Source organism: Salmo trutta, chromosome 30 (assembly GCF_901001165.1).
Source record: "Salmo trutta chromosome 30, fSalTru1.1, whole genome shotgun sequence".
Lineage (NCBI taxonomy): Eukaryota > Metazoa > Chordata > Actinopteri > Salmoniformes > Salmonidae > Salmo > Salmo trutta.
The window spans coordinates 40,522,534-40,546,913 of record NC_042986.1 but is presented as its reverse complement, the minus strand read 5'-3'; the positions used below and the strand labels follow the sequence as shown (position 1 = coordinate 40,546,913).

At 44.2% G+C, this 24,380-nt stretch overlaps 1 protein-coding gene across 6 annotated transcripts; it reads left to right on the top strand.

The window, feature by feature from the left end:
* Nucleotides 1-1,632: 1,632 nt before the first annotated feature.
* LOC115168685 (nuclear transcription factor Y subunit alpha) lies at nucleotides 1,633-24,133 on the top strand. Of its 6 annotated transcripts, none has more exons than XM_029724172.1 (10): nucleotides 1,633-1,766; nucleotides 2,752-2,851; nucleotides 3,196-3,279; nucleotides 4,621-4,767; nucleotides 4,959-5,135; nucleotides 8,745-8,898; nucleotides 9,018-9,172; nucleotides 11,678-11,851; nucleotides 20,839-20,943; nucleotides 22,809-24,133. In XM_029724172.1, the coding sequence occupies exons 2-10, from the start codon at nucleotides 2,774-2,776 to the stop codon at nucleotides 22,872-22,874; spliced, it is 1,140 nt and encodes a 379-aa protein (XP_029580032.1). In that variant the 5' UTR covers nucleotides 1,633-1,766; nucleotides 2,752-2,773; the 3' UTR covers nucleotides 22,875-24,133. The 6 variants fall into 6 exon arrangements, with proteins under 6 accessions (XP_029580032.1, XP_029580030.1, XP_029580033.1 ...); XM_029724170.1 differs by having other exon boundaries at nucleotides 20,839-20,949; XM_029724171.1 differs by lacking the exon at nucleotides 1,633-1,766 and adding an exon at nucleotides 1,821-2,543 and having other exon boundaries at nucleotides 20,839-20,949.
* The last annotated feature ends 247 nt before the right edge of the window (nucleotides 24,134-24,380 follow it).

Genomic DNA, 24,380 nt, shown 5'->3' with positions numbered 1-24,380 from the left:
CTGACACCCCAAAGTACTTGTTACATTTTGAATGCTGGACAGGAAAATGGTCCAATTCACACACTTATCAAGACAACATCTCTGGTCATCTCTACTGCCTCTGGTCTGGCGACTCATTAAACACAAATTATTAGTTTGGCAATGATGTCTGAGTGTTGGAGTGTTCCCTTGGCTATCTGTAAATTTAAAAAACATGAAAATGGTGCCTCCTGACTTTCTTAATATAAGGAATTTGAAATGATTAATACTTTTACTTTTAAAACTAAATGCATGCTCTTCAACCGATCGCTGCCTGCACCTGCCCGCCCGTCCAGCATCACTACTCTGGACGGCTCTGACTTAGAATATGTGGACAACTACAAATACCTAGGTGTCTGGTTAGACTGTAAACTCTCCTTCCAGACTCATATTAAGCATCTCCAATCCAAAATTAAATCTAGAATCGTCTTCCTATTTCGCAACAAAACATCCTTCACTCATGCTGCCAAACATACCCTCGTAAAACGGACCATCCTACCGATCCTCGACTTCGGCGATGTCATTTACAAAATAGCCTCCAATACCCTACTCAATAAATTGGATGGAGTCTATCACAGTGCCATCTGTTTTGTCACCAAAGCCCCAGATACTACCCACCACTGCGGCCTGTATGCTCTTGTTGGCTGGCCCTCGCTTCATACTCATCGCCAAACCCACTGGCTCCAGGTCATCTACAAGACCCTGCTAGGTAAAGTTCCCCCTCATCTCTGCTCACTGGTCACCATAGCAACACCCACCAGTAGCACGCGCTCCAGCAGGTATATCTCTCTAGTCACCCCCAAAGCCAATTCCTCCTTTGGCCGCCTCTCCTTCCAGTTCTCTGCTGCCAATGACTGGAACGAACTACAAAAATCTCTGAAACTGGAAACACTTATCTCCCTCACTAGCTTTAAGCACCAGCTGTCAGAGCAGCTCACAGATTACTGCACCTGTACATAGCCCATCTATAATTTAGCCCAAACAACTACCTCTTCCCCTACTGTATTTATTTATTTATTTTGCTCCTTTGCACCCCATTATTTCTATTTCTACTTTGCACTTTCTTCTACTGCAAATCTACCATTCCAGTGTTTTACTTGCTATATTGTATTTACTTCGCCACCATGGCCTTTTTTGCCTTTACCTCCCTTATCTCACCTCATTTGCTCACTTTGTATATAGACTTATTTTTCTACTATATTATTGACTGTATGTTTGTTTTACTCCATGTGTAACTATGTGTTGTTGTATGTGTCAAACTGCTTGCTTTATCTTGGCCAGGTCGCAATTGTAAATGAGAACTTGTTCTCAACTTGTCTACCTGGTTAAATAAAGGTGAAATAAATAAAAATAAATAAATAAAAATATTTAGCAATTACATTTACATTTTGATACTTAAATATATTTAAAACCAGATCATTTTAGACTTTTACTCAAGTATTATTTTACTGGGTGACTTTCACTTGAGTCATTTTCTATTAAGGTATCCTTACTTTTACTCAAGTATGACAACTGGGTAGTTTTTCCACCACTGACAACCACAGGTATGACATTACATACTGAACCAATTGCATCATCTGTCGGGTTGTAGATCGGCCATCTTCGTCTTTCTTCGCCTCAACGATCACATGCATCTCTTCGACATCGCTGTTGTTTCATTTGCGCCATTTTGTCTACTGACTTTGGTGATTGGGCTTTGGAACCCTGTACTGGAGCCAATCAGAGGGATACCGGACAGCGAAGAAACGGTAATAGAAGCCCTATGGTAGTTGTCAGCACGGATTGGTTTGTCATTGACCAACCAAATTACTAACTCTACAAAAATACAGGAATCGAACGTTGAAGCAAATCAACGTTGTGTTTTTGAACTGTAACGATTTCAGTATGATTGTAGTACAACATAATCCTCGCTACATAACCGAGGCGAATGAGACAGATTTGCATGCTAAATGCAACGTTAGCTTTGAATACATCCAATAAATACTGTGCTGGTTTTGTAGCTAGCTAATGTTATACGCAAATATTTATGCATTTTTAACATGCTTCCGTTCTTTATGTGAGCATTTACAACCCACGGAGTTAACTTGCTAGCTAAGCTAACTAGCTAGTCAACTATCCAGCTAGCTAGTTACCTAATGTAATACCTGTGCCTTATCTCAAGCTAGCTAACGCTAGCTGGGTAGCTAGCAACAGTAAAGCTAGCGAACAACAAAGAAAACAAAGCACACACTTCAAGATGTCCTTCAACAAATCTAACTTTAGCTAACATTTGTATTCATTTGCTACACGATGTACTATGTAGCCCATTTTCTTAATTTCAAGAAATATTGTCCCAATCAAATGTTATTGGTCACATACAAATATTTAGCAGATGTTATTGCGGGTGTAGCGAAATGTTTGTACTCCAACTGAATGATATCTGATGATGTACCCGCCTCAGCAGAATCATTACATTGGTCGACAATCCTGAGGAACAACAACCAGAAAACACATGAACGCTTGTGTTCCACATGTCTGCTGAAATGGTGACTGTTTAGCTAGTCCAGCTAATGCCCAACAATCAATCATAGTATTTTTTCTGTTATATGTGGCTACAACAACCTCATACACCATTATTGCTTGTGTGACCCTTTGGGGTTTGATATCCCAGCTGGTATTGGACTTTCCTTTGTAGGCCTAATTTGTCACGGCCTCTAATTTGATTGATCAAACTCTGTATTTTGACAATGACAGGAAGGACTGTGACTAACTGACCATGGAGTACACCACCGCCACCACCTCAACAGGGGAGCAGATAGTCGTGCAGACGTCCAATGGACAGATCCAACAACAGGTGAGTGGCAACTGTTCAACCTGAGCTGGTGAATCTCAACCAGACTTTACTGAGGTACAATACAATGTTGTTGAGTCTAGACTGAGAAGTGTCATTATAGGCAATTTATTTATATAAAATGATGAAATCCAATCTCTGAGACTTCTGGGATGAGTTAACTGTAGCTGTACCTTGTTCCGTGTTCATTAGGCACTAAACGTCAGAAAACTGAATGAAACAGGGAGGGGCTACCTGGATTTAGGGGCTTGTTTTAAATAAGAAATGCTATTTTTTGTTTTCCGTTTCAAAGCATTTTTGTAGCGGTTTCCAGTTGCGTGCCCTAATGAACATGACCTTGTCTGCAGACTCAGGGCACAATGACGGCTGTGCAGCTGCAGACCGAGGCGCCGGTATTGACGGCCTCTGGCCAGCAGGTGCAGACACTCCAGGTAGTGGTGTGACCGTCTGCCTATGTCACATTGTCACCCGGTCACAGTATTATATCGCACTGCATTAGTGTCACAGTGTACAGCATGCCTACCATGATTACCATGCCCCATCTCAGTGCTAGCTTCCCTAGAATGCTATCGCTGCTCTGAGTTGCATGTCCCCAGCTCAGTGACTGGTTTGACTGAGTCAGTCCGAGTCATCCATGAAGGTACTAGCAACAGTCTGAAACATCGGATTGACCATCATATTATTGCCATTTGCCAGAGTTTTTCACCATTGTTCATACTATGATCCGCTTACACTGTCAACTGGTTCATGTGTTCATAATGTTATGTCCTAAAACAGGAATGACATTCTGTCTTAATGACATGCTTGGTGTTTTATCAGCGCTCTGGCTGTGACATGAAACTGCAGAGTTATAGTATACACTGAGTGTACAAAATATTATGAATACCTGCTCTTTCCATGACATAGACTGACCAGGTGAGTGCAGGTGAAAGCTATGATCCCTTATTGATGTCACTTGTTAAATCCACTTCAATCAGTGTAGATGAAGGGGAGGAGACGTCTATTGAACACACCCTCGACAATTACTATGATTATTATTATTTGACCATGCTGGTCATTTACGAACATTTTAACATCTTGACCATGTTCTGTTATAATATCCACCCGGCACAGCCAGAAGAGGACTGGCCACCCCTCATAGCCTGGTTCCTCTCTAGGTTTCTTCCTAGGTTTTTGGCCTTTCTCAGGAGTTTTTCCTAGGGAGTTTTTCCCAGCCACCGTGCTTCTTTCACATGCATTGCTTGCTGTTTGGGGTTTTAGGCTGGGTTTCTGTACAGCACTTTGAGATTTCAGCTGATGTACGAAGGGCTATATAAATAAATTTGATTTGATTTGAGACAGGTTAAAGAAGGATTTTTAATCCTTGAGACAATTGAGAAATGGATTGTGTATGTGTGCCATTCAGAGGGTGAATGGGCAAGACAAAAGATTTAAGCGGCTTTGAACGGGGTATGGTAGTTGGTGCCAGGCGCACCAGTTTGTGCCAAGAACTGCAATGCTTCTGGGTTTTTCACGCTCAACAGTTTCCCGTGTGTATCAAGAATGGTCCACCACCCAAAGGACATCCAGCCAACTTGACACAACTGTAGAAAGCATTGGAGTCAACATGAGCCTTTATCCCTGTGGAACGCTTTCGACACCTTGTAGAGTCCATGTCCTGACGGATTGAGTCTGTTCTGAAGGGAAAAGGAAGGCATTCTTAATTATTTGTACACTCAATGTATATGATTATCTAGGATTGAATGTATCAACTTTAACCCACCCACCCACAGGTCCAAGGCCAGCCCCTGGTGGTGCAGGTGAGCGGAGGGCAGCTGATCACATCATCAGGGCAACCCATCATGGTGCAGGCTATGGGGGGGGGACAGGGACAGACCATCATGCAGGTGCCTGTGTCTGGAGGACAGGCACTACAACAGGTGAGCAATGGGATGAGAGGAAAACCATAGACATATAATTGCTAGAACCCACTCAATTCAATTAGAATGCTTTCAAAGTGCAGTGTTCTTAGAGTTTTTTCCCATTCTAGGAATCATATTTATTTGAGCCAGAGTCTGGAGTTGGAATAATATTATGAACACACTATCATCTGATTATGTTTCATTGTCAGATCCAGCTACAGGGTGGACAGCAGATCCAGCTGCAGAACGGTCAGACGATCCATCTAGGGGGACAGCAGATCCAGCTGCAGAACGGCCAGATGTTACAGCTAGGGGGACAGCAGGGTCAACCCCAACAGATCATCATCCAACAGCCACAGCAAGCCATCACAGCCGGACAGAACCAGGTACACACATATATATGACGTACACACACACACACACACACTCTGAAGAGGTATACACCTATACAGACTTCTGATGACACACTTCCTCTATTGCGACGTCATCGCTAACCATCAGCATTTGAGTCTAAATTCAAACATACTTTTAGTTCAACTTCCACATGATGAACTACAATGTAAGTTCAAATCTCTCATTTACACTGATTCATGGGTCAACTGATCCAGCTGCAGCAAGGCCACAGATGTTTAGCTTCAATCCTATGCAATATATACATTCGGTGTTTCGGTTGACCGTTAGAATGGGCAAAACGAGTGACCTAAGAGACTTTGAGCGTGATATGATCGTCGGTGCCAGGCGTGCCAGTTCCAGTATCTCAGAAACGTCCGGCCTCCCGGGCTTTTCACGCACGACAGTGTCTAGGGTTTACCGAGAATGTGGCGACAAACAAAAAAAACAGTCAGTGTCAGTCCTGTGGGTGAAAACAGCACGTTGATGAGAAACAGCACGTTGATGAGAGGTCGAAGGAGAATGGCAAGAATCGTGCAAGTTAACGGGGGAAATAACGGAACGCACAACTGGTCGGTCCTTGTCAGTGATGGGCTATTGCAGCAGACGACCACACCGGGTTCCACTCCTATCAGCTAAAAACAAGAAGAAGCAGGTCCAGTTGGCCACGCCATCACCAACCCTGGACAATTGAGGAGTGGAAAAACATCTCCTGGTCTGACAAATCCTGGTTCCTGTTGTGTCATACTGATGACAGAGTCAAGATTTGATGTAAGCAGCATGAGTCCATGGCCAAATTCTGCCTGGTGTCAACGGTACAGGATGGTGGTGGTGTAATGGTGTGGGGAACGTTTCATTGGCACACGTTAGGTACCTTGATACAAATTGAGTAATATTTCCATGCCCTGAAGAATTCAGGCTGTTCTGTATGCAACGGGTGTTGGACCCTGTATTAGATGTGTGTACCTAATAAACTGGACCGTGTGTGTGTGTGTGTGTGTGTACAGTGGCAAGAAAAAGTATTTGAACCCTTTGGACCAGGATTTCTGCATAAATTGATCATAAAATGTGATCTTATCTTCATCTAAGTTACAACAATAGACAAACACAGTCTACTTAAACTAATAACACAAACAATTATACGTTTTCATGTCTATTGAACACACCGTGTAAACATTCACAGTGTAGGGTGGACAAACTGTGAACCCTTGGATTTACTTCTGTGTTTTGGGTCATTGTCCTGTTGCATCACTCAACTTCTGTTGAATATCAATTCAGCAGGTAGCCTAGTAGTTAGAGCGTTACGCCAGTAACCGAAAGGTTGCTAGATCAAATCCCCGAGCTGACAAGGTAAAAATCTGTCGTTCTGCCCCTGAACAAGGCAGTTAACCCACTGTTCCTAGGCCGTCAATGTAAATCAGAATTTGTTCTTATCTGACTTGCCTAGTTAAATAATGGTTAAATAAAAATAAAAAAATTTGCGGACAGATAGCCTTACATTCTCCTGCAAATGTCTTGATAAACTTGAATTAATTTTCCCGTCGATGATAGCAAGCTGTCCAGGCCCTGAGGCAGCAAAGCAGCCCCAAACCATGATGCTCCCACCACCATACTTTACATTTGGGATGAGATTTTGATGTTGATGTGCTGTGCCTTTTTATCTCCACACATAGTGTTGTGTGTTCCTTCCTTCCAAACAACTCAACTGTAGTTTCATCTGTCCACAGAATATTTTGCCAGTAGCGCTGTGGAACATCCAGGTGCTCTTTTGCGAACTTCAGACGTGCAGCAATGGCTTTTTTGGACAGCAGTGGCTTCTTCCGTGGTGTCCTCCCATAAACACAGTTCTTGTTTTGTGTTTTACGTATCGTAGACTCGTCAACAGAGATGTTAGCATGTTCCAGAGATTTCTGTAAGTCTTTAGCTGACACTCTAGGATTCTTCTTAACCTCATTGAGCATTCTGCGCTGTGCTCTTGCAGTCATCTTTGCAGGACGGCCACTCCTAGGGAGAGTAGCAACAGTGCTGAACTTTCTCCATTTTATAGACACTTTGTCTTACCGTGGACTGATGAACATCAAGGCTTTTAGAGATAGTTTTGTAACCCTTTCCAGCTTTATGAAAGTCAACAATTCTTAATCTTAGGTCTTCTGAGATCTCTTTTGTTTGAGGCATGGTTCACATCAGGCAATGCTTCTTATGAATAGCAAACTCAAATTTTGTGAGTTATTTTTTTTATAGGGCAGGGCAGCTCTAACCAACATCTCCAATCTTGTGTCATTGATTGGAATCCAGGTTAGCTGACTCCTGACTCCAATTGGCTTTTGGAGAAGTCATTAGCCTAGGGGTTCACATACTTTTTTCAACCTACACTGTGAATGTTTAAATTATGTATTCAATATAGACAAGAAAAATACAACAATTTGTGTGTTATTAGTTTAAGCACACTGTATTTGTCTATTGTTGTAACTTAGATGAAGATCAGATCAAATTTGATGACCGATTTATACAGAAATCCAGGTAATTCCAAAGGGTTCACCAACTTTTTCTTGCCACTGTATATACCTTCCAAAGGGCAAAATCCCCCTTGTTGGTTCAGTCTGATAGATAGGATTTTTATTTATTGATATATATTTCTTAATTCCTTTCTATTTATTTTTGGGATTTGCGTATTGTTAGGTATTACTGCACTGTTGGAGCTGGGAACACAAGCATTTAGTTAGATACTACTGCACTGTTGGAGCTAGGAACACAAGCATTTAGTTAGATATTACTGCACTGTTGGAGCAAGGAACACAAGCATTTAGTTAGATACTACTGTTGGAGCTGGGAACACAAGCATTTAGTTAGGTATTACTGTTGGAGCTGGGAACACAAGCATTTAGTTAGGTATTACTGCACTGTTGGATCTAGGAACACAAGCATTTAGTTAGGTATTACTGCACTGTTGGAGCTAGGAACACAAGCATTTAGTTAGGTATTACTGCACTGTTGGAGCTGGGAACACAAGCATTTAGTTAGGTATTACTGTTGGAGCTGGGAACACAAGCATTTAGTTAGATATTACTGCACTGTTGGATCTAGGAACACAAGCATTTAGTTAGGTATTACTGCACTGTTGGAGCTGGGAACACAAGCATTTAGTTAGATATTACTGTTGGAGCTAGAAACACAAGCATTTAGTTAGATATTACTGCACTGTTGGAGCTAGGAACAGAAGCATTTAGTTAGATACTACCGCACTGTTGGCGCCAGGAACACAAGCATTTAGTTAGATACTACCGCACTGTTGGCGCCAGGAACACAAGCATTTAGCTACTCCCATGATAACATCTGCAAAATATGTGTACGCGACCATTAACATTGTATTTAGATTTTTTTATTATATTTTATAGCATTAAGGAGATAGATCAGGGGTAAGGCCCTGCGATAGACTAGCGTCCTGTCCCTGTACTGGTACATCAAGCTGGCTCACGCTACATAAACAAAATATATGCTCCTGCTCCTATGAGCCGTTGTGGCTCGCACAAGCCAAGGCTCATGCAAGGCTACTTACTTTACTTGTCGCCATACTGTATATGACCCAGTCCTGTGTGTTCCTATAGGGCCAGCAGATCCAATTGCAGCAGGGCCAGCAGATCCAGTTGCAGCAGGGCCAGCAGATTCAGTTGCAGCAGGGCCAGCAGCTTGCGCAGACGGCTGATGGACAGACCATCGTCTACCAGCCAGTCAACGCAGATGGCACCGTCCTGCAACAGGGTATGTTTACAGTATGGCCACACACACACACCGACATGCTTGGACACACACACACACACACACACACACACAAACAAAATGGTGAAGGTGGTGGTGTTAAGAAGGCCTTTTCTCCCCAGGAATGATCACAATCCCAGCAGGCAGCCTGTCGGGGGCCCAAATGATACAGACAGGGGGCGCCAACACCACCACTACCAACAGTGGACAGCAGGGCACTGTGACCGTCACCCTGCCAGTCTCAGGCAACATGATGAACGCTGGTGGCATGGTCATGGTAAGGCCCCAACCAGAGATACCCAGACATCTTATTACCTAGATCACTGAGGGGGTTGGGGCACGATGTGTTAGTACCTGGTTATTACAGAGGCTGTAGTGGGTTAGTACCTGGTTATTATAGAGGCTGTAGTGGGTTAGTATAGAGCTTGTAGTGGGTTAGTACCTGGTTATTATAGAGGCTGTAGTGGGTTAGTACCTGGTTATTACAGAGGCTGTAGTGGGTTAGTATCTGGTTAGTATAGAGGCTGTAGTGGGTTAGTACCTGGTTAGTACAGAGGCTGTACCTGGTTATTATAGAGGCTGTAGTGGGTTAGTACCTGGTTAGTATAGAGGCTGTAGTGGGTTAGTACCTGGTTAGTATAGAGGCTGTAGTGGGTTACTACCTGGTTAGTATAGAGCCTGTAGTGGGTTAGTACCTGGTTAGTATAGAGCCTGTAGTGGGTTAGTACCTGGTTAGTATAGAGCCTGTAGTGGGTTAGTACCTGGTTAGTATAGAGACTGTAGTGGGTTACTACCTGGTTAGTACAGAGGCTGTACCTGGTTAGTATAGAGGCTGTAGTGGGTTAGTACCTGGTTAGTACAGAGGCTGTAGTGGGTTAATACCTTGTTATTATAGAGGCTGTAGTGGGTTAGTATCTGGTTAGTATATAGGCTGTAGTGGGTTAGTACCTGGTTAGTACAGAGGCTGTACCTGGTTAGTATAGAGGCTGTAGTGGGTTAGTACCTGGTTAGTATAGAGCCTGTAGTGGGTTAGTGCCTGGTTAGTATAGAGCCTGTAGTGGGTTAGTACCTGGTTAGTATAGAGCCTGTAGTGGGTTAGTACCTGGTTAGTATAGACCTGTAGTGGGTTAGTACCTGGTTAGTATAGAGTCTGTAGTGGGTTAGTACCTGGTTAGTATAGAGGCTGTAGTGGGTTAGTACCTGGTTAGTATAGAGGCTGTAGTGGGTTAGTACCTGGTTAGTATAGAGGCTGTAGTGGGTTAGTACAGAGGCTGGAGTGGGTTAGTACCTGGTTAGTATAGAGCCTGGAGTGGGTTAGTACCTGGTTAGTATAGAGCCTGGAGTGGGTTAGTACCTGGTTAGTATAGAGCCTGGAGTGAGTTAGTACCTGGTTAGTATAGAGGCTGTAGTGGGTTAGTACCTGGTTAGTATAGAGGCTGTAGTGGGTTAGTACCTGGTTAGTACAGAGGCTGTAGTGGGTTAGTACCTGGTTAGTACAGAGGCTGTAGTGGGTTAGTACCTGGTTAGTATAGAGGCTGTAGTGGGTTAGTACCTGGTTAGTACAGAGGCTGTAGTGGGTTAGTACCTGGTTAGTATAGAGCCTGTAGTGGGTTAGTACCTGGTTAGTATAGAGGCTGTAGTGGGTTAGTACCTGGTTAGTATAGAGCCTGTAGTGGGTTAGTTCCTGGTTAGTATAGAGCCTGTAGTGGGTTAGTACCTGGTTAGTATAGAGCCTGTAGTGGGTTAGTACCTGGTTAGTATAGAGGCTGTAGTGGGTTAGTATAGAGCCTGTATTGGGTTAGTACCTGGTTAGTATAGAGGCTGTAGTGGGTTAGTACCTGGTTAGTATAGAGGCTGTAGTGGGTTAGTACCTGGTTAGTATAGAGGCTGTAGTGGGTTAGTACCTGGTTAGTATAGAGGCTGTAGTGGGTTAGTACCTGGTTAGTACAGAGGCTGTACCTGGTTAGTATAGAGCCTGTAGTGGGTTAGTATCTGGTTAGTATAGAGCCTGTAGTGGGTTAGTACCTGGTTAGTATAGAGGCTGTAGTGGGTTAGTACCTGGTTAGTATAGAGGCTGTAGTGGGTTAGTACCTGGTTAGTATAAAGCCTGTGGTGGGTTAGTACCTGGTTAGTATAGAGGCTGTAGTGGGTTAGTACCTGGTTAGTATAGAGCCTGTAGTGGGTTAGTACCTGGTTATTATAGAGCCTGTAGTGGGTTAGTACCTGGTTAGTATAGAGGCTGTAGTGGGTTAGTACCTGGTTAGTACAGAGGCTGTACCTGGTTAGTATAGAGCCTGTAGTGGGTTAGTACCTGGTTAGTATAGAGGCTGTAGTGGGTTAGTACCTGGTTAGTATAGAGGCTGTAGTGGGTTAGTACCTGGTTAGTATAGAGGCTGTAGTGGGTTAGTACCTGGTTAGTATAGAGGCTGTAGTGGGTTAGTACCTGGTTATTATAGAGCCTGTAGTGGGTTAGTACCTGGTTATTATAGAGGCTGTAGTGGGTTAGTACCTGGTTAGTATAGAGGCTGTAGTGGGTTAGTACCTAGACTCAGTGAGTTCATATAATTAAATATTACACAATAGTTTATCTCTGTGGTATGGTGTGTTTGATCAGAAATAATTGTTGCAAATTAGCCTCGGTCAGACACAAACACACAGCGATCAGTGTGTTTGTTAGTCAGATAGTCTATGCAGTGTCTCTCTTCCCCCCCCCCACCCACTCTCTCTATCCTTCTCTCTCCTGTTTTCCAGAGGCTCTAACTAGTGTCTCTCTCCCTGCTAGATGATGCCTAGTGGGGGTGCGGTTCCTGCTATGCAGCGTATCCCTCTACCTGGGGCTGAGATGTTAGAGGAGGAACCTCTGTACGTCAACGCTAAACAGTACCATCGCATCCTGAAGAGAAGACAGGCCCGCGCCAAGCTGGAGGCAGAGGGCAAGATCCCCAAGGAGAGGAGGGTGAGTAGCCTGGGTTAGGATTAGTGTGTGACGACAGGCCCGAGCCGAGCTAGAGGAAGAGGGCAAGATCCCCAAGGAGAGGAGGGTGAGTAGCCTGGGTTAGGGTTAGTGTGTGACGACAGGCCCGAGCCGAGCTAGAGGAAGAGGGCATGATCCCCAAGGAGAGGAGGGTGATTAGCTTAGCCTCTGTCTATCTGAAGGGCTGTCACTATGGAGAATGGGAATTGATAATGTCCTGCTGCTGCTGGACTGAGAACATATCATAGTGTTGTTAGTAGGGCGATACAGCTAAATTATTTAATACTTTAACAACTTTACCTCCCAGATTGTTCAAATTAGTTGTGGTTAGGGGTGTATCCGTACACGTATTCATACATAAACGCTTTGTACGGGACCTCCTGTGAGCCCGAATGAATACATGGGAAAAAATGTTTGTTTTTTTAGGCCCATTCCGAGTAAATCTGAGCTGAAAAAAAAACATTTCAGGCTATTCCGTTAAAACAACTACAGCCAATCACACGTTGTAATAGAATGTATAAAATGTCCTTTTTGTGAGGCGCAGCCGGGAACTAGTTCTGTACGATGGAATCCCTGTGGCTCAGTTGGTAGAGCTTGGTGTTTGCAACGCCAGCATGGTGTGTGCCACGCCAGGGTTGTGGGTTCGATTCCCACGGGGAGCCAGTACAAAAAACAAAACAAAAAAAGGCATGAAATGAAATGTATGCATTCACTACTGTAAGTCGCTCTGGATAAGAGCGTCTGCTAAATGACTATAATGTAAAATGTAAATGTACGATGGTGAGTGGTGGGGTTGATAAACCAGGAGGATTCTCTATCGTTTAAATCTCCAGTTTGGTAACATTTAGGCTACCCAGTAGATTACAACGGTGACGGACAGAGAGTATATGTCTACATTGCTCAACGAGTATAGCCTATGCAGCTGCCAAACACCTCAAATATGTTGACACATTTATGCTGACATCACATCAATATATTGGAGCAAGACAGAAACGTAAAGAAACAACAACACGTCCCTCAGCATTCAAGCAGACCCTTGACCGGGCCAAAATAGGGCTGGGTCGTACACAGTATTTTACTATATACCGGTATTGATGCACGGATTGGTTTGAGTTTTTACTTTACATTCTATAACTCTATTTCAATGTTTGGTTTGTTAAATGTGATACGCAACTTCGGCGCATATAATGTCCGTTTTTATAGTTTACCCCTTTTGCTTACTTGAGGCATCGCTCTCCCTCTCCTCCTGCATGCCGCTAACAATACCAAGCCCTATCACTCAAGGAGAGAGCAGTTGTTCAACGACGGATTCACAAGCACTTTCTTGCTCTTCGCTCTGCATGGTTAGATGGATGCAACAATGTTGGTGACATGCTGCTTTCCACAAGCGTTCTATACACTATTTAAGAAATTAGACACCTCGGGGGTTTGTGGTATATGGCAAATATACCACGGCTAAGGGCTGTTCTTAGGCACAACGTATTGCGGAGTGCCTGGACACAGCCCCAACCCGTGGTATATTGGTCATATACCACAAACCCCTGAGGTGCCTTATTGCTATTATAAATGGGTTACCAATGTTATTATTGCAGTAAAAATAAATGTTTTGTTATACGTGTTATATCTAGCCTAGCTGTAGAAGAACACACGTCTGCACGGTTTCACATTGTACATCACTCTGTCGTTTAATGACATGTGCCACTCATCCTGACAACCCATTCATCCGTAAAGCAGCACACTGTCGTAAACCATAACAACGTATAGTATGACGTACAGCACGTCGTACCATACATAACATTTCCCCCCCCTTTCCAAAACCAGGGACTGGTACCATATATAAAATGTCCATAGGGCAAGAACCTAGAGTGATAACTATAAGAAATAAAACATTAACCTTTAAAACGGAAGGACCCTCCAAACTAACCAGTTCAGTCCATTAACCTGGAGGTTGACTAAGACCCCTATCGGAGCCTAAGAATGAAAAGAGGTTAAGTAGTCCCCCAGATGAGCAGGGCGAGTTCGTGCCCGCATAGGCCTTTCTTCAACCGCCACCGCTTGTGGCTCTGGCCCTTGGGGAGCCCACAGAGGCTGGGGCTCGGGTGGTAGTGGTGGGGGAGGTCCATCCGGTGGCGTCTCTGGCCTGCATGTCTGTTCTGTGTGCATTCGTATTCCTTGAGGAGCAGGGACTTTTCTGAGGCGGCTGGCGTGCCAGCGTGATCCATTGCTCAACATGAATGTGGCGGGCCCCAGTTGTCGACTGACCTGCAGGGGGTCCGACCAGAATGAGGCCATTTTGTTGCACCGCTGAGGCCGTCGGGCTCGGACCCAGTCAGACACTTGGATGATCGACTTCTTCACCCTGTGTGCCTTGTCGAAACGCTGTTTCATTTCTCTTTGGTGCCTAGTCACTGCCTGTTTTTCTTGGGTGCACCTAGTCGCCGGTTCTGCAACTCTCTGTGTTCTGAGTCTGTCCAGTGGCAGTTCCATCTCACGACCTAGCATGAGAGATGCCGGGGAGGCCTGTGTTGTTGTGTGTTTGCTTGCTCTGTAGTACATTAGCGTTTGATTCAAAGCAGTTTGGAACGTGCACCCCTGGACCAGGTGCGCTCTGATGCCGTTCTTCAGCGTTTGGTTGAAGCGTTCCACCCCTCCGTTAGCTTGTGGGTTGTAGTAGGCCGTGCGGATGTGTTTGATTCCCTTGTTGCTGAGATATGAGGAGAACTCGGCAGAGATTAGCTGGGGCCCATTGTCCGTGGTAAGGGTGAGGGGCAGGCCCCACCTTGTGAACAGGCTGTCTAGGATGTCCACGATGGCCTGTGCTGTGACAGTTCCGACAGGAACCACTTCTGGCCACTTAGAGTGGAGGTCATACACCACCACCAGGAAGCGCTGATGGTGAGGGACTGCGTGACCATGGATCTCGCCACAGATGTCCAGTTGGATGTGCTCCCAGGGGCGGGACGGCCATGCGAGAGGCTGCAGGGGGGGTGGGGCGGACTGTCCTGTTTTCCCACTGAGGAGGCATGCAGCACAATCCCTGACCAGGGCTTCAATGTCGTGGTCGATGCCTGGCCACCACACAAGGTCTCGACATCTCTGTTTGACCTTCACTATGCCCAAGTGCCCCTCGTGCGCCATGGATAGAACACGCGCACACAGACCACTTGGGACCACAGTGCAAAACCCTCGAGAGACACAGACTTCTTCCCAGCAAGACAGTTCGTGCTTCACCCTGGCGAAAGTCGCAAGCTCTTCCGGCACGTGTGCTGGCCATCCAGTGCATATGTAGGTGCGCAGGGTAGACAGTGTGGGATCCTGTTCCGATGCTTGCTTCAGCTCTTCCAGTGAGACGACTGACTGAAGAGGAGCGTAAAGCATTTGTACGAGGTCTGTTTCGTTGTCGTCTGGCAAGACGGTCGGCGTAGGAGCATCAAAGGAGCGTGAGAGAAGGTCTGCCACCACGTTATCCCTCCCTGGAGTGAACTTCAGCTGATAGTCGTACTGTCTGAGGCGGTCGGCCCATCTGTGCAGCCGAAGTGGCTTGTGGCCAGTTCCTGATGCCGACAGTAGCGTTGTGAGGGACTGGTGGTCGGTTCGGAGCGTGAACAGACGGCCATAGAGGTAGAGGTGCCACCTTTCGCACGCCCAGACACAGGCCAGTGCTTCTCGTTCGCCCACAGAGTACCGTTGTTCTGTGGGGCTCAGGGCCCTTGAGGCGAAGGCGACGGGCCTCTCAATGCCATTCTGCAGCTGTGAGAGGACAGCTCCTAGTGCTCCAGCTGAGGCGTCACATGTGACAATGGTGGGGCAGACGGGGTCAAAGTGAGCCAAGACTGGGGCTGTGGAGAGCTGGCTCTTCAGTGAGCGGACCGCGTCTGAGCAGGCTGCCGTCCAGGCCCATGGCTCATCCTTCTTGAGGAGCTGGCGAAGGGGCGCTGTGGTCTGGGAGTAGTGGGGCAGAAACCGGAGGTAGTAGGCTGTCATGCCCAAGAATGATGCCACCTGAGAGGCTGAGGTCGGTTCCGGGATCCTGTGGACGGCTTCAATGTTCGACATGAGTGGGGCAATGCCTTTGGCCGACAGGCGGAACCCCACAAACTCGACGGCTGGAGCTGCAAAGGTGCACTTTCCACCGTTAAGGGTCAGGTTGTTCTGCAGTAGAGCGCTGAATACTCTGTGGAGTCGACAATCATGGATGTGGAGGTCAGGACCGTGGACCACAATGTCATCCAGATAAACCGCCACCCCAGGTATTCCAGCGAGGATGGTGCTCATCACCTTCTGGAAGCAGCTGGGGGCGGAGTTAAGTCCAAAAGGCATGCGTGTATATCTGAACACGCCAGCATGTGTGACAAAGGTAGTGAGATCTCTGCTAGCTGCGTGGAGGGGTACCTGAAGATAACCCTGACGAAGGTCAAGCTTCGTGAAGATCGTGGAGCCATGGAATTGTGCGGTCAGCTCCTCAGCTGTAGGCAAGGGGTACTTATCCGGGACAACGGCCTTGTTCACAGCACGAAGATCCACGCAGGTCCGGATTCCACCTGACTTTTTGGTTGCAATGACTAAGTTTGAAATCCAGGGGGCAGCGTTGACTGGCTCAAAGATGCCTGCATCCAACTGTGCCTGGAGATCTTTTGTGACGTCATCACGCAGTGCAAAGGGAATGCGCCGCAGAGGCTGCATGTCAGGGGTCACTTCCGGATTCACTAGGGGCCTGTGAGTAAAGGCTGTGAGGCAGCCCAGTCCATCAAACAGAGTTGGCCAGTTCTGTTGCCATGTGCAGGTAACCTGGTGGATAGCTGACCCACTGTCATCTCTCAGCGTGAATCCCAAGCCTGTGAAGAGGTCGAGGCCCAAGAGGTTGGCACCCCGCTTTGCAACATGAAATGTGAATGATGGCAGATGCTTGGTGCCGTAGTGTACTGGGACCTGGAGGGTGCCTACAATGTCTATCTTGGATCTACCGTACCCACACAGGGCAGTGGAGGGCTGTTGGAGTGGTAGGTGACTGAAAAACTTGTAGTAAGTTGCAAGGTTGAGCAATGACACCGCAGCGCCAGTATCCAGCAGTAAAGGCAAACCCACCTCACCCAGCTGCACAGTGCATGTCCTGAATTACACATGGTTGGTGGAGACAGTTCGAATTTCCGTGCGTTCATGTTGAGAGTGAGATGAAACTAAGGGCCTGTGCTGGGTGGAGCTAGTTGCTGGGGCAGAACGACACACTTTTGCAAAGTGATTGTGTTTTGAACAGTTCTTGCATATTTTCCCACGGGCTGGGCAGTTTGAAGCCCTTGAATTGTGAGAGCTAGCCCCACAGTTGCCACAGCTACTTCTGTTAGTTTGTCTGTGTGCCTGCTGCACGGGCATGCCGGTGTCTGTGTCCATGCAGCTATCAACGTGGGAGGCCATGCACAGCGCATGATCGTTGTAGTGTGCCTGCTCGGGCTGAAGCTGCTGTGTGAGAATGGCTGGGGGCCGAGTGTATGCTGCAGATCTGTCTGTTAGCATAGTAGAGCATTCCAACGCCGCTTCAACCTGGAGTGCTATTTTAATAGCTCCATCTAGTTGTAAATTATCCGATTCCAAAAGCAGTTTCTCCCTTGTCTTTTCACATAACGTCCCCTCTATCAACTGATCCCTGATGATCTCGTCCTGAAGTGTCCCATAGTTACAAGAGCTAGCCAAATCCCTCAGATTAGCCACGTAGCTTTGAATGGACTCACCCGGCCGTTGGTGTCTCTTCCGTAGCCGGTAGCGTCGGAGGAGCACTCGCTCTTTCCCGGCGAAGTGGTTCCGTAGGAGGCTGACTGCAGCAGTGAATGTAGGAGCCGATCCAAGCGCTCTGAAAATCCTTTGTCCCTCTGTACCGAGGCAGTGACGGAGCAGTGCTGTCCTCCGCTTGTCGGAGATTGTAGAAAGGTCCATAGCTTCGATATAAGTGTTAAAGCTATCAAGCCAGTTATTCCACGGGACTGGAGGTTCGCCAGGCACGGCGAGGAAAGGTGCCGGCGGTGGTAAACTGAATTCAGCCATCTTCGTCACCAATGTTATATCTAGCCTAGCTGTAGAAGAACACACGTCTGCACGGTTTCACATTGTACATCACTCTGTCGTTTAATGACATGTGCCACTCATCCTGACAACCCATTCATCCGTAAAGCAGCACACTGTCGTAAACCATAACAACGTATAGTATGACGTACAGCACGTCGTACCATACATAACAATACAGTCTGATATACCACGGCTGTCAGCCAATCAGCATTCAGGATGAGTCTAATCCTGAATGCTGATTGTTTAAAATCGCATTCCAGCCGGTGTCTATTCCACAAGTTATCAAATCAAACTTTATTTGTCACATGCACCGAATACAACAAGTGTAGACTTTACCGTGTAATGCTTACTTCCAAGCCCTTAACCAACAGTGCAGTTCAAGAAGAGTTAAGAAAATATTTACCAAATAGACAAAAATAAAAAGTAATAATAAAAAAGTAACACAATAAGAATAACAATAATGAGGTTAAATACAGGGGGCACCGGTACCGGGGTACCTGCTAAATCTATGACATTGAAAATGCCTATTTACTCTGTTCCATCTGACTGCTCAATCCACTGTCTCACCAGCCCAGCCAGGCAATTTATAAACTTGATCTCCACTATTAAAAAGCATCTAGACATTATCTCACATTTCTTTCAGACTAACATTTAGTTTTCAACAGCAGAGATTTGTAATAACCTTGCTGTCTGCCTCTCTGACATTTGCGACATTGTTTCAATATTGAAATTCAATCTCCAGCTGTCCCATGGTAATGAACATGTTGGGAAGAGACAGACATGCTGGCAGCTTTTCTCAGCCAGTCAAAATCATGAATCAGCATAAATTGTATGGCTACATACGAAGAAATGTTTATAGAAAAACACGAAATGCAGCTAGTTTGCTGTCTTTCCAGCTTCAGTTTGAAGTTATTGTGTTAGCTGTGTAGTTGGATATTTCATCTGAACAGTGAGTGGCCTGGTGAGAGAGCAAATGTTCAATGCAAGGTGAAATGGCACATTGTTATGGATGTATACCAAACAAACTATATTTATAATTGTCAAGAAATGTAATGGCCTTCCAAGCCTCTCGGGTTTTGTTGTTTTTTAAATTTTTATTATTCGCAGCTACTTTGCTGTTATTCTGGTTTGTCGTGAATGTGTTAGCCGAAGTTGGCTAGCTACCAAACAAGGGATAAAAACGTTGCCAGCCACCATGGCAACGGAACAATGAGAAGGAACGACTGGTCGCGTCCATAGATGTAGAACAAAAAGACAACGACTGGGTCACTTCTCTGGAAAACGGCTTGGGTAGCAACCCTACATTTGTGTTGGGACTATATCTCGTGAAAGGATGAAATATTATGAATAAATTCATCCAAAATAATGTTTTAATTCAAATGTTTCAATCGTTATTTGAATATGTTGGTAGCTCGTTGTCTAAAAGTGATAATTGTCACTGAATTATACAACTGGCTTGAAGGACATTCTAGAGAGTGTATTATTTCCCTATAACCCACAGTATATTTGCACGGTAGAATTCAATGGCAATGTGGACATGTAAGAATGAACTATGTTTAAGCTGCTTTTGAAAGTAGAAGTCAAATTGAAAACATTATTGGCATTTGTTGAATTCTATTTTCATAATAGCAAGCTACAGGACTGATGGTTTGGTTAGCTAAACTAGCAAGTCTGTTTGGTTACCAAGGCAACTACTGTAGCTAACTAGTAAACTTGCTAGCTACTTCAGTGGATGTTGATCACATTTTTTTGTTTGTTTTTGCGTTAAATGTGTTAAATTATAGCCATGGTATAAAAGGCATAATCAACCCGGGGCTCTATGCGTTTTCTGGAAAATAATGCAACTCCGTGGAAGGTCAGTTCCAGTCCGCTAATGTGTTGTGGGACGCACAGCCAGCCCCTCGTTGATTATCTCTTACTGTACGTGTATCTTACTGTCTGCAAACTACCATCTGTTAGTCTGTCTTTTCTTAGCAACGTGTTGCTAAAGCTATTGTGTTTTATATTTTTTATTTGCGCCAATTCTCGGTGGTTGTGAATAGGGGGTTTCGGCACCTTGTGAAAGGCCTCGAACCACGTTACTAGCTTCCCTCTTGCACCCATTTCAGAAAATAAATAGTACCCGCTCTTTATAAGCAAACCAAAGCCGAGGTTTTCAATTAGTTGGCGATGCACCCAGTGTTGCGCTTACTTAAAGGTCCAGTGCAGTCAAAAACATGATTTTCCTATGTTTTGTATATATTTCTACACTGTTTGGTTGGAATAATACTGTGAAATTGTAAAAAAATTATGATAATGCCCTTTTATTTATTAATGCTACTATTTATTTTTTTATTATTATTTTTTACCCTCCCTCTCTTCCCAATTTCAATCTTGTCTCATCGCTGCAACTCTAGTGGGAAACTGACTATCATCCTGAGCACCCACTTCTCACATATGGGGACCTCTGATGTCACCTACTAAGAAAATGGCCTCTATAACAGCATTGTTGGCAGTTAAATGCAACAACAAAACAGTATTTATAAAAAACTATCTAGAAATTGAGTTTTTGAACTCTACAATTTGTTTACAAGCATGATAGCTGTACTTTTAGTTTATTAGCCAATCAGTGTTCCTCAACGAGTTAAAATCACATGAATTCAACTTGTATTTATGACTTTATGGTAAATTCCCACCCCCCGCATGGTTACGAACACAGCATCAGAGTGGAAACTTGAGAGGCCCAAAATAGCAATCCGGTAACAACAGACAATGCAAGGAACATTGTGAATGGCATTTATTTTCCCCGCTGTACTGAAACCAAACCATGACTCCAAAACCACAATACGTACCGAACTGTGGGTTTGGTGAACCGTTACAACCCTAGTTTTTAGTAACTAACGCCTCTCTCTCTCTCCCTATCTATCTGACAGAAATATCTGCATGAGTCCCGTCACCGCCACGCCATGCAGCGCAAGAGGGGAGACGGAGGACGCTTCTTCTCTCCCAAGGAGAGGGAGGAGATGGCCCTGGCCCTGGCCCAGGTAGGAGAGCTGGAGAGGGGGAACCAAAAGCAGAAATTGAGGAGGGGATTGTTTGAGCTCCTACTGGCTGACTCAATCTGCCTCCTCCCCATAACCGCCATTATATAATTTGAAGTGAAGAGTCCTTACTAAGTTCTTCAGGCTATATACAATACACATAAACCCAGGGCTACAGACAACAATTCACTGGTGCCAATAAGTTTTTCATTTGGTGGCACTAGCCCATGATTTGGCGTCACAATAGAAACAAATTCAATGTCATTCCAGTCCCTCCAGGATTCTGCGATTGCATTTTTTTTTAGCAAAATCACTAATTCCTCTTATATTATGCGAGGGCTTGTTAATTTGACCAATCACTGCTCCCGAGAGGTGCTGCCTAAGGCACTGCATCGCCGTACTAGAGGCGTCACTACAGACCCTGGTTCGATTCCGGGCTGTATCACAACCGAAATCAAGTCATGGTTCAATCAAGCCACACGTCAATTTTCACGACAAATTCAACAAAATCGTTGCATATTGCCATGCAAATGTCATAAAAGCCACAGCAAATTCAAGCATCACAAAAATCCCTGCAAAATTCTCTGCTTTATTAAAGGTGCCACTATACAGACATCGTTCCGCTATTTCCTGTTTGCAAAAATTTGAATAGTTTGCCTAATTTCAGTTTGTGACAAAAAAAAAAGAAAATATACTGTAGAGAATCAGTGTACCATCTAAACCGCTGTAAAATATATTTTCCATAACCAAAAATATTGTATTTGAAACTGGTGTTCAAAAACTAAATTTAAGAACGGGAAGCATAGAAACATAGCACATAGCTTCTTAAAAAAAAGTTTTTGTCCTGAAAACAAAGTATTATGTTAAAAAGTGTTACATATTGCAGCTTTAAGAGGTGTATTAGACTACTGAAAAGGTATTCAATAAGTTTCATCTAAAATGTTATGATTCAAAATATTTTGATGTGCAACCTAATCCAGTTACTGTTATACTTTGCTGTTAAAATAGGGCTGCAGTCAGCATGCCAATTGCATTTCCCTCACAACTTGAGACATCTGTGGCATTGTTTTGTGTGACAAAAGTGCACATTTTAGAGTGGCCTCATGCTGTTTAATCAGCTTCTTGATGTCACACATGTCAGTTGGATGGATTGTCTTGGCAAAGGAGAAATGCTCACTAACAGCGACGTAAACAAATATGTTGCCAAATTTTGAGAGAAATAAAGCGTGTGTATTTATTTCAGATCATGAAACATGGGACCAACACTTTACATATTCCGTTTATACCTTTTGTTCAGTGTAATTTGTAAACATTTCAATAAACATAATTCCACTTTAACATTATGGGGTATTGTGTTGTAGGCCAGTGAATTAAAAAAAAAAATCTTAATTTTATCAATTTTAAGTTCAGGCAGTTCAACACAACAAAATGTAGAAAATCTTGGGGTGCGAATACTTTCTGAAGACACTGTAGGTGGAATCTTATTCAAAATGATTCCACAGCTGTGATGGCGGCCAAAGGGGATTCCACTAGGTATTAACTTCTGGCTGTGAAGACATACGCTACGAAGAAAGCTTTTAATGGTTTTATAAATAAATAAAAAGTTGAACTTTTTAAAATATTTTTTTACTTTGAAAATGTGGAGTAGGTTGTGTAGATCAGAAAAAAACGAAACAAATCAAATGTATTCCCTTTTGAGATGCAATTTTGAGGCATTGATGACTGTGTAATGGGTGTATAGACATTAACTAGCGACATGTTTTTGGTTGCATGTGTTGACTGGTATCCTACACCTTTCCTCTCTCTCTCTCTCTCTCTCTCTCTCTCTCTCTCTCTCTCTCTCTCTCTCTCTCTCTCCGTAGCAACAGGCAGAGCTGGCCGCCCAGGCAGGAGAAGACTCTGTAGCCCAGATGGTCCGTGTTTCGTAGCATTCTACACCCCGACAATGTCTTCCTCCGTATATACACACCTCTCGCTAGGCTTGGCCGATATACCATATACCAGGGTATTTCCAAATTCCGACAGTATGATTTTCAATACAGTTTAAAAAAAAATATGTTCGGGGGTGCGTGCTACACCACTGCTTAGAAATCTAAAATGTGTCAAATAAATGATATCCTGTTCAGGGCTCCAGCTATGCATTTGGTTTGCTAACTTGCTCGCTAAGTGGCTAGATGTCAAGATCAAGCTTCTTGGTTACTGCAAAGACAGTCAATCCCATCCTGGATCAAGAACCCTCAACCCTCTTGCCTAAATTGTTTATTGTGTAATTATATATTAATAGCTCCCCTTATGTGCATTTCCAGTAATACCCGATATGGTACAGAAACGGTGTGACATTATGAAAATCTTGATACTGCCCAACCTTACCCCTCGCCCATATTCTATGACTGGGATTTCTCCATGATGAGTCGCTATGAATGAACTTTAACCCTTGACCTTTTACTGGAACTGTTGTGCTGTGTCCTGGAAACCAATACTAAGGTTACAACTATGAGATGTTTTACCTTCATAAAACCCTGGTCGATGACTTCATGTTTGCTAAAGCAGTCATAACTGATGGTAGTTAGTTGCAGAATACATTTCGTTGGTCTTACAGGAGCTTGTTTTTTTGGTGTATTTTACTGAAGCAAAGACTGTTTACAAATTCAGCTGTCGGAGTCAAAACGATGGTAGTTATTTTTGCCCTGTATGTATCTTGTTTGTTGAAACAAGATAGAAGCCTTGGTCCATAGGAATTCTCAACTCAGATATTGACATACTAAATGAAAATAGATATTCGTTAGAATGTTTTTGGAAGCACTTCTCGTAGAAAAACATAGAGGAGAATTGGAATTTCAGTTTACTTCCTGAATTGAAATGGAGTTGACCCCAACACTACTTTTCAGAAGGGTTTTCAATATCCAGTCCCCAGTTGTTTGTACAGGGAATGTATTTTATACAACCTTCTTCATGATAAAAACTAGATGTTTGTTGTGAGATAGACAGCACATGTATGTTGCATTGATGTCTGATTACCCATGTACTTTGTCTGTTTAACTCTATGGGGATCTTTATTTGAAAAGTACATTTTATATTCTTCTGATTCTGAAGGACAATACATTTTATTTTTTGTGATTTACAACATTGTTTGACTGTGAACTCTTGTGTAACAATCTGTTAATTAAATTGTATTAGGTTCACTTTGTCTTTTTTCTAGTTCTGTGTGTTTTATTGATTGTATTTCTCGGGTGTGTGTGTGTGTGTGTGTGTTCATATTTTTTTTATTCGGATCCCCATTAGCCGATGCCAATGGCAACAGCTTGTCATACTGGGGTCTGACATATAACGAAAAAGATATCACAGACAAAATATTTTAAAAACATTAAAATGTAGTGTGTGTGTGTGTGTGTGCACGCATCTATCAGTTTCACATATGTGTCAGTACATACATA

Bases quoted from the DNA above. Each gene is read 5' to 3' on its own strand.
- LOC115168685 (XM_029724170.1), top strand. From the start codon at position 2,774: ATGGAGTACACCACCGCCACCACCTCAACAGGGGAGCAGATAGTCGTG. The intron at 11,852-20,838 runs GTGAGTAGCCTG...TCTATCTGACAG, and splicing joins AGATCCCCAAGGAGAGGAGG to AAATATCTGCATGAGTCCCG. The intron at 20,950-22,808 runs GTAGGAGAGCTG...CTCTCTCCGTAG, and splicing joins TGGCCCTGGCCCTGGCCCAG to CAACAGGCAGAGCTGGCCGC.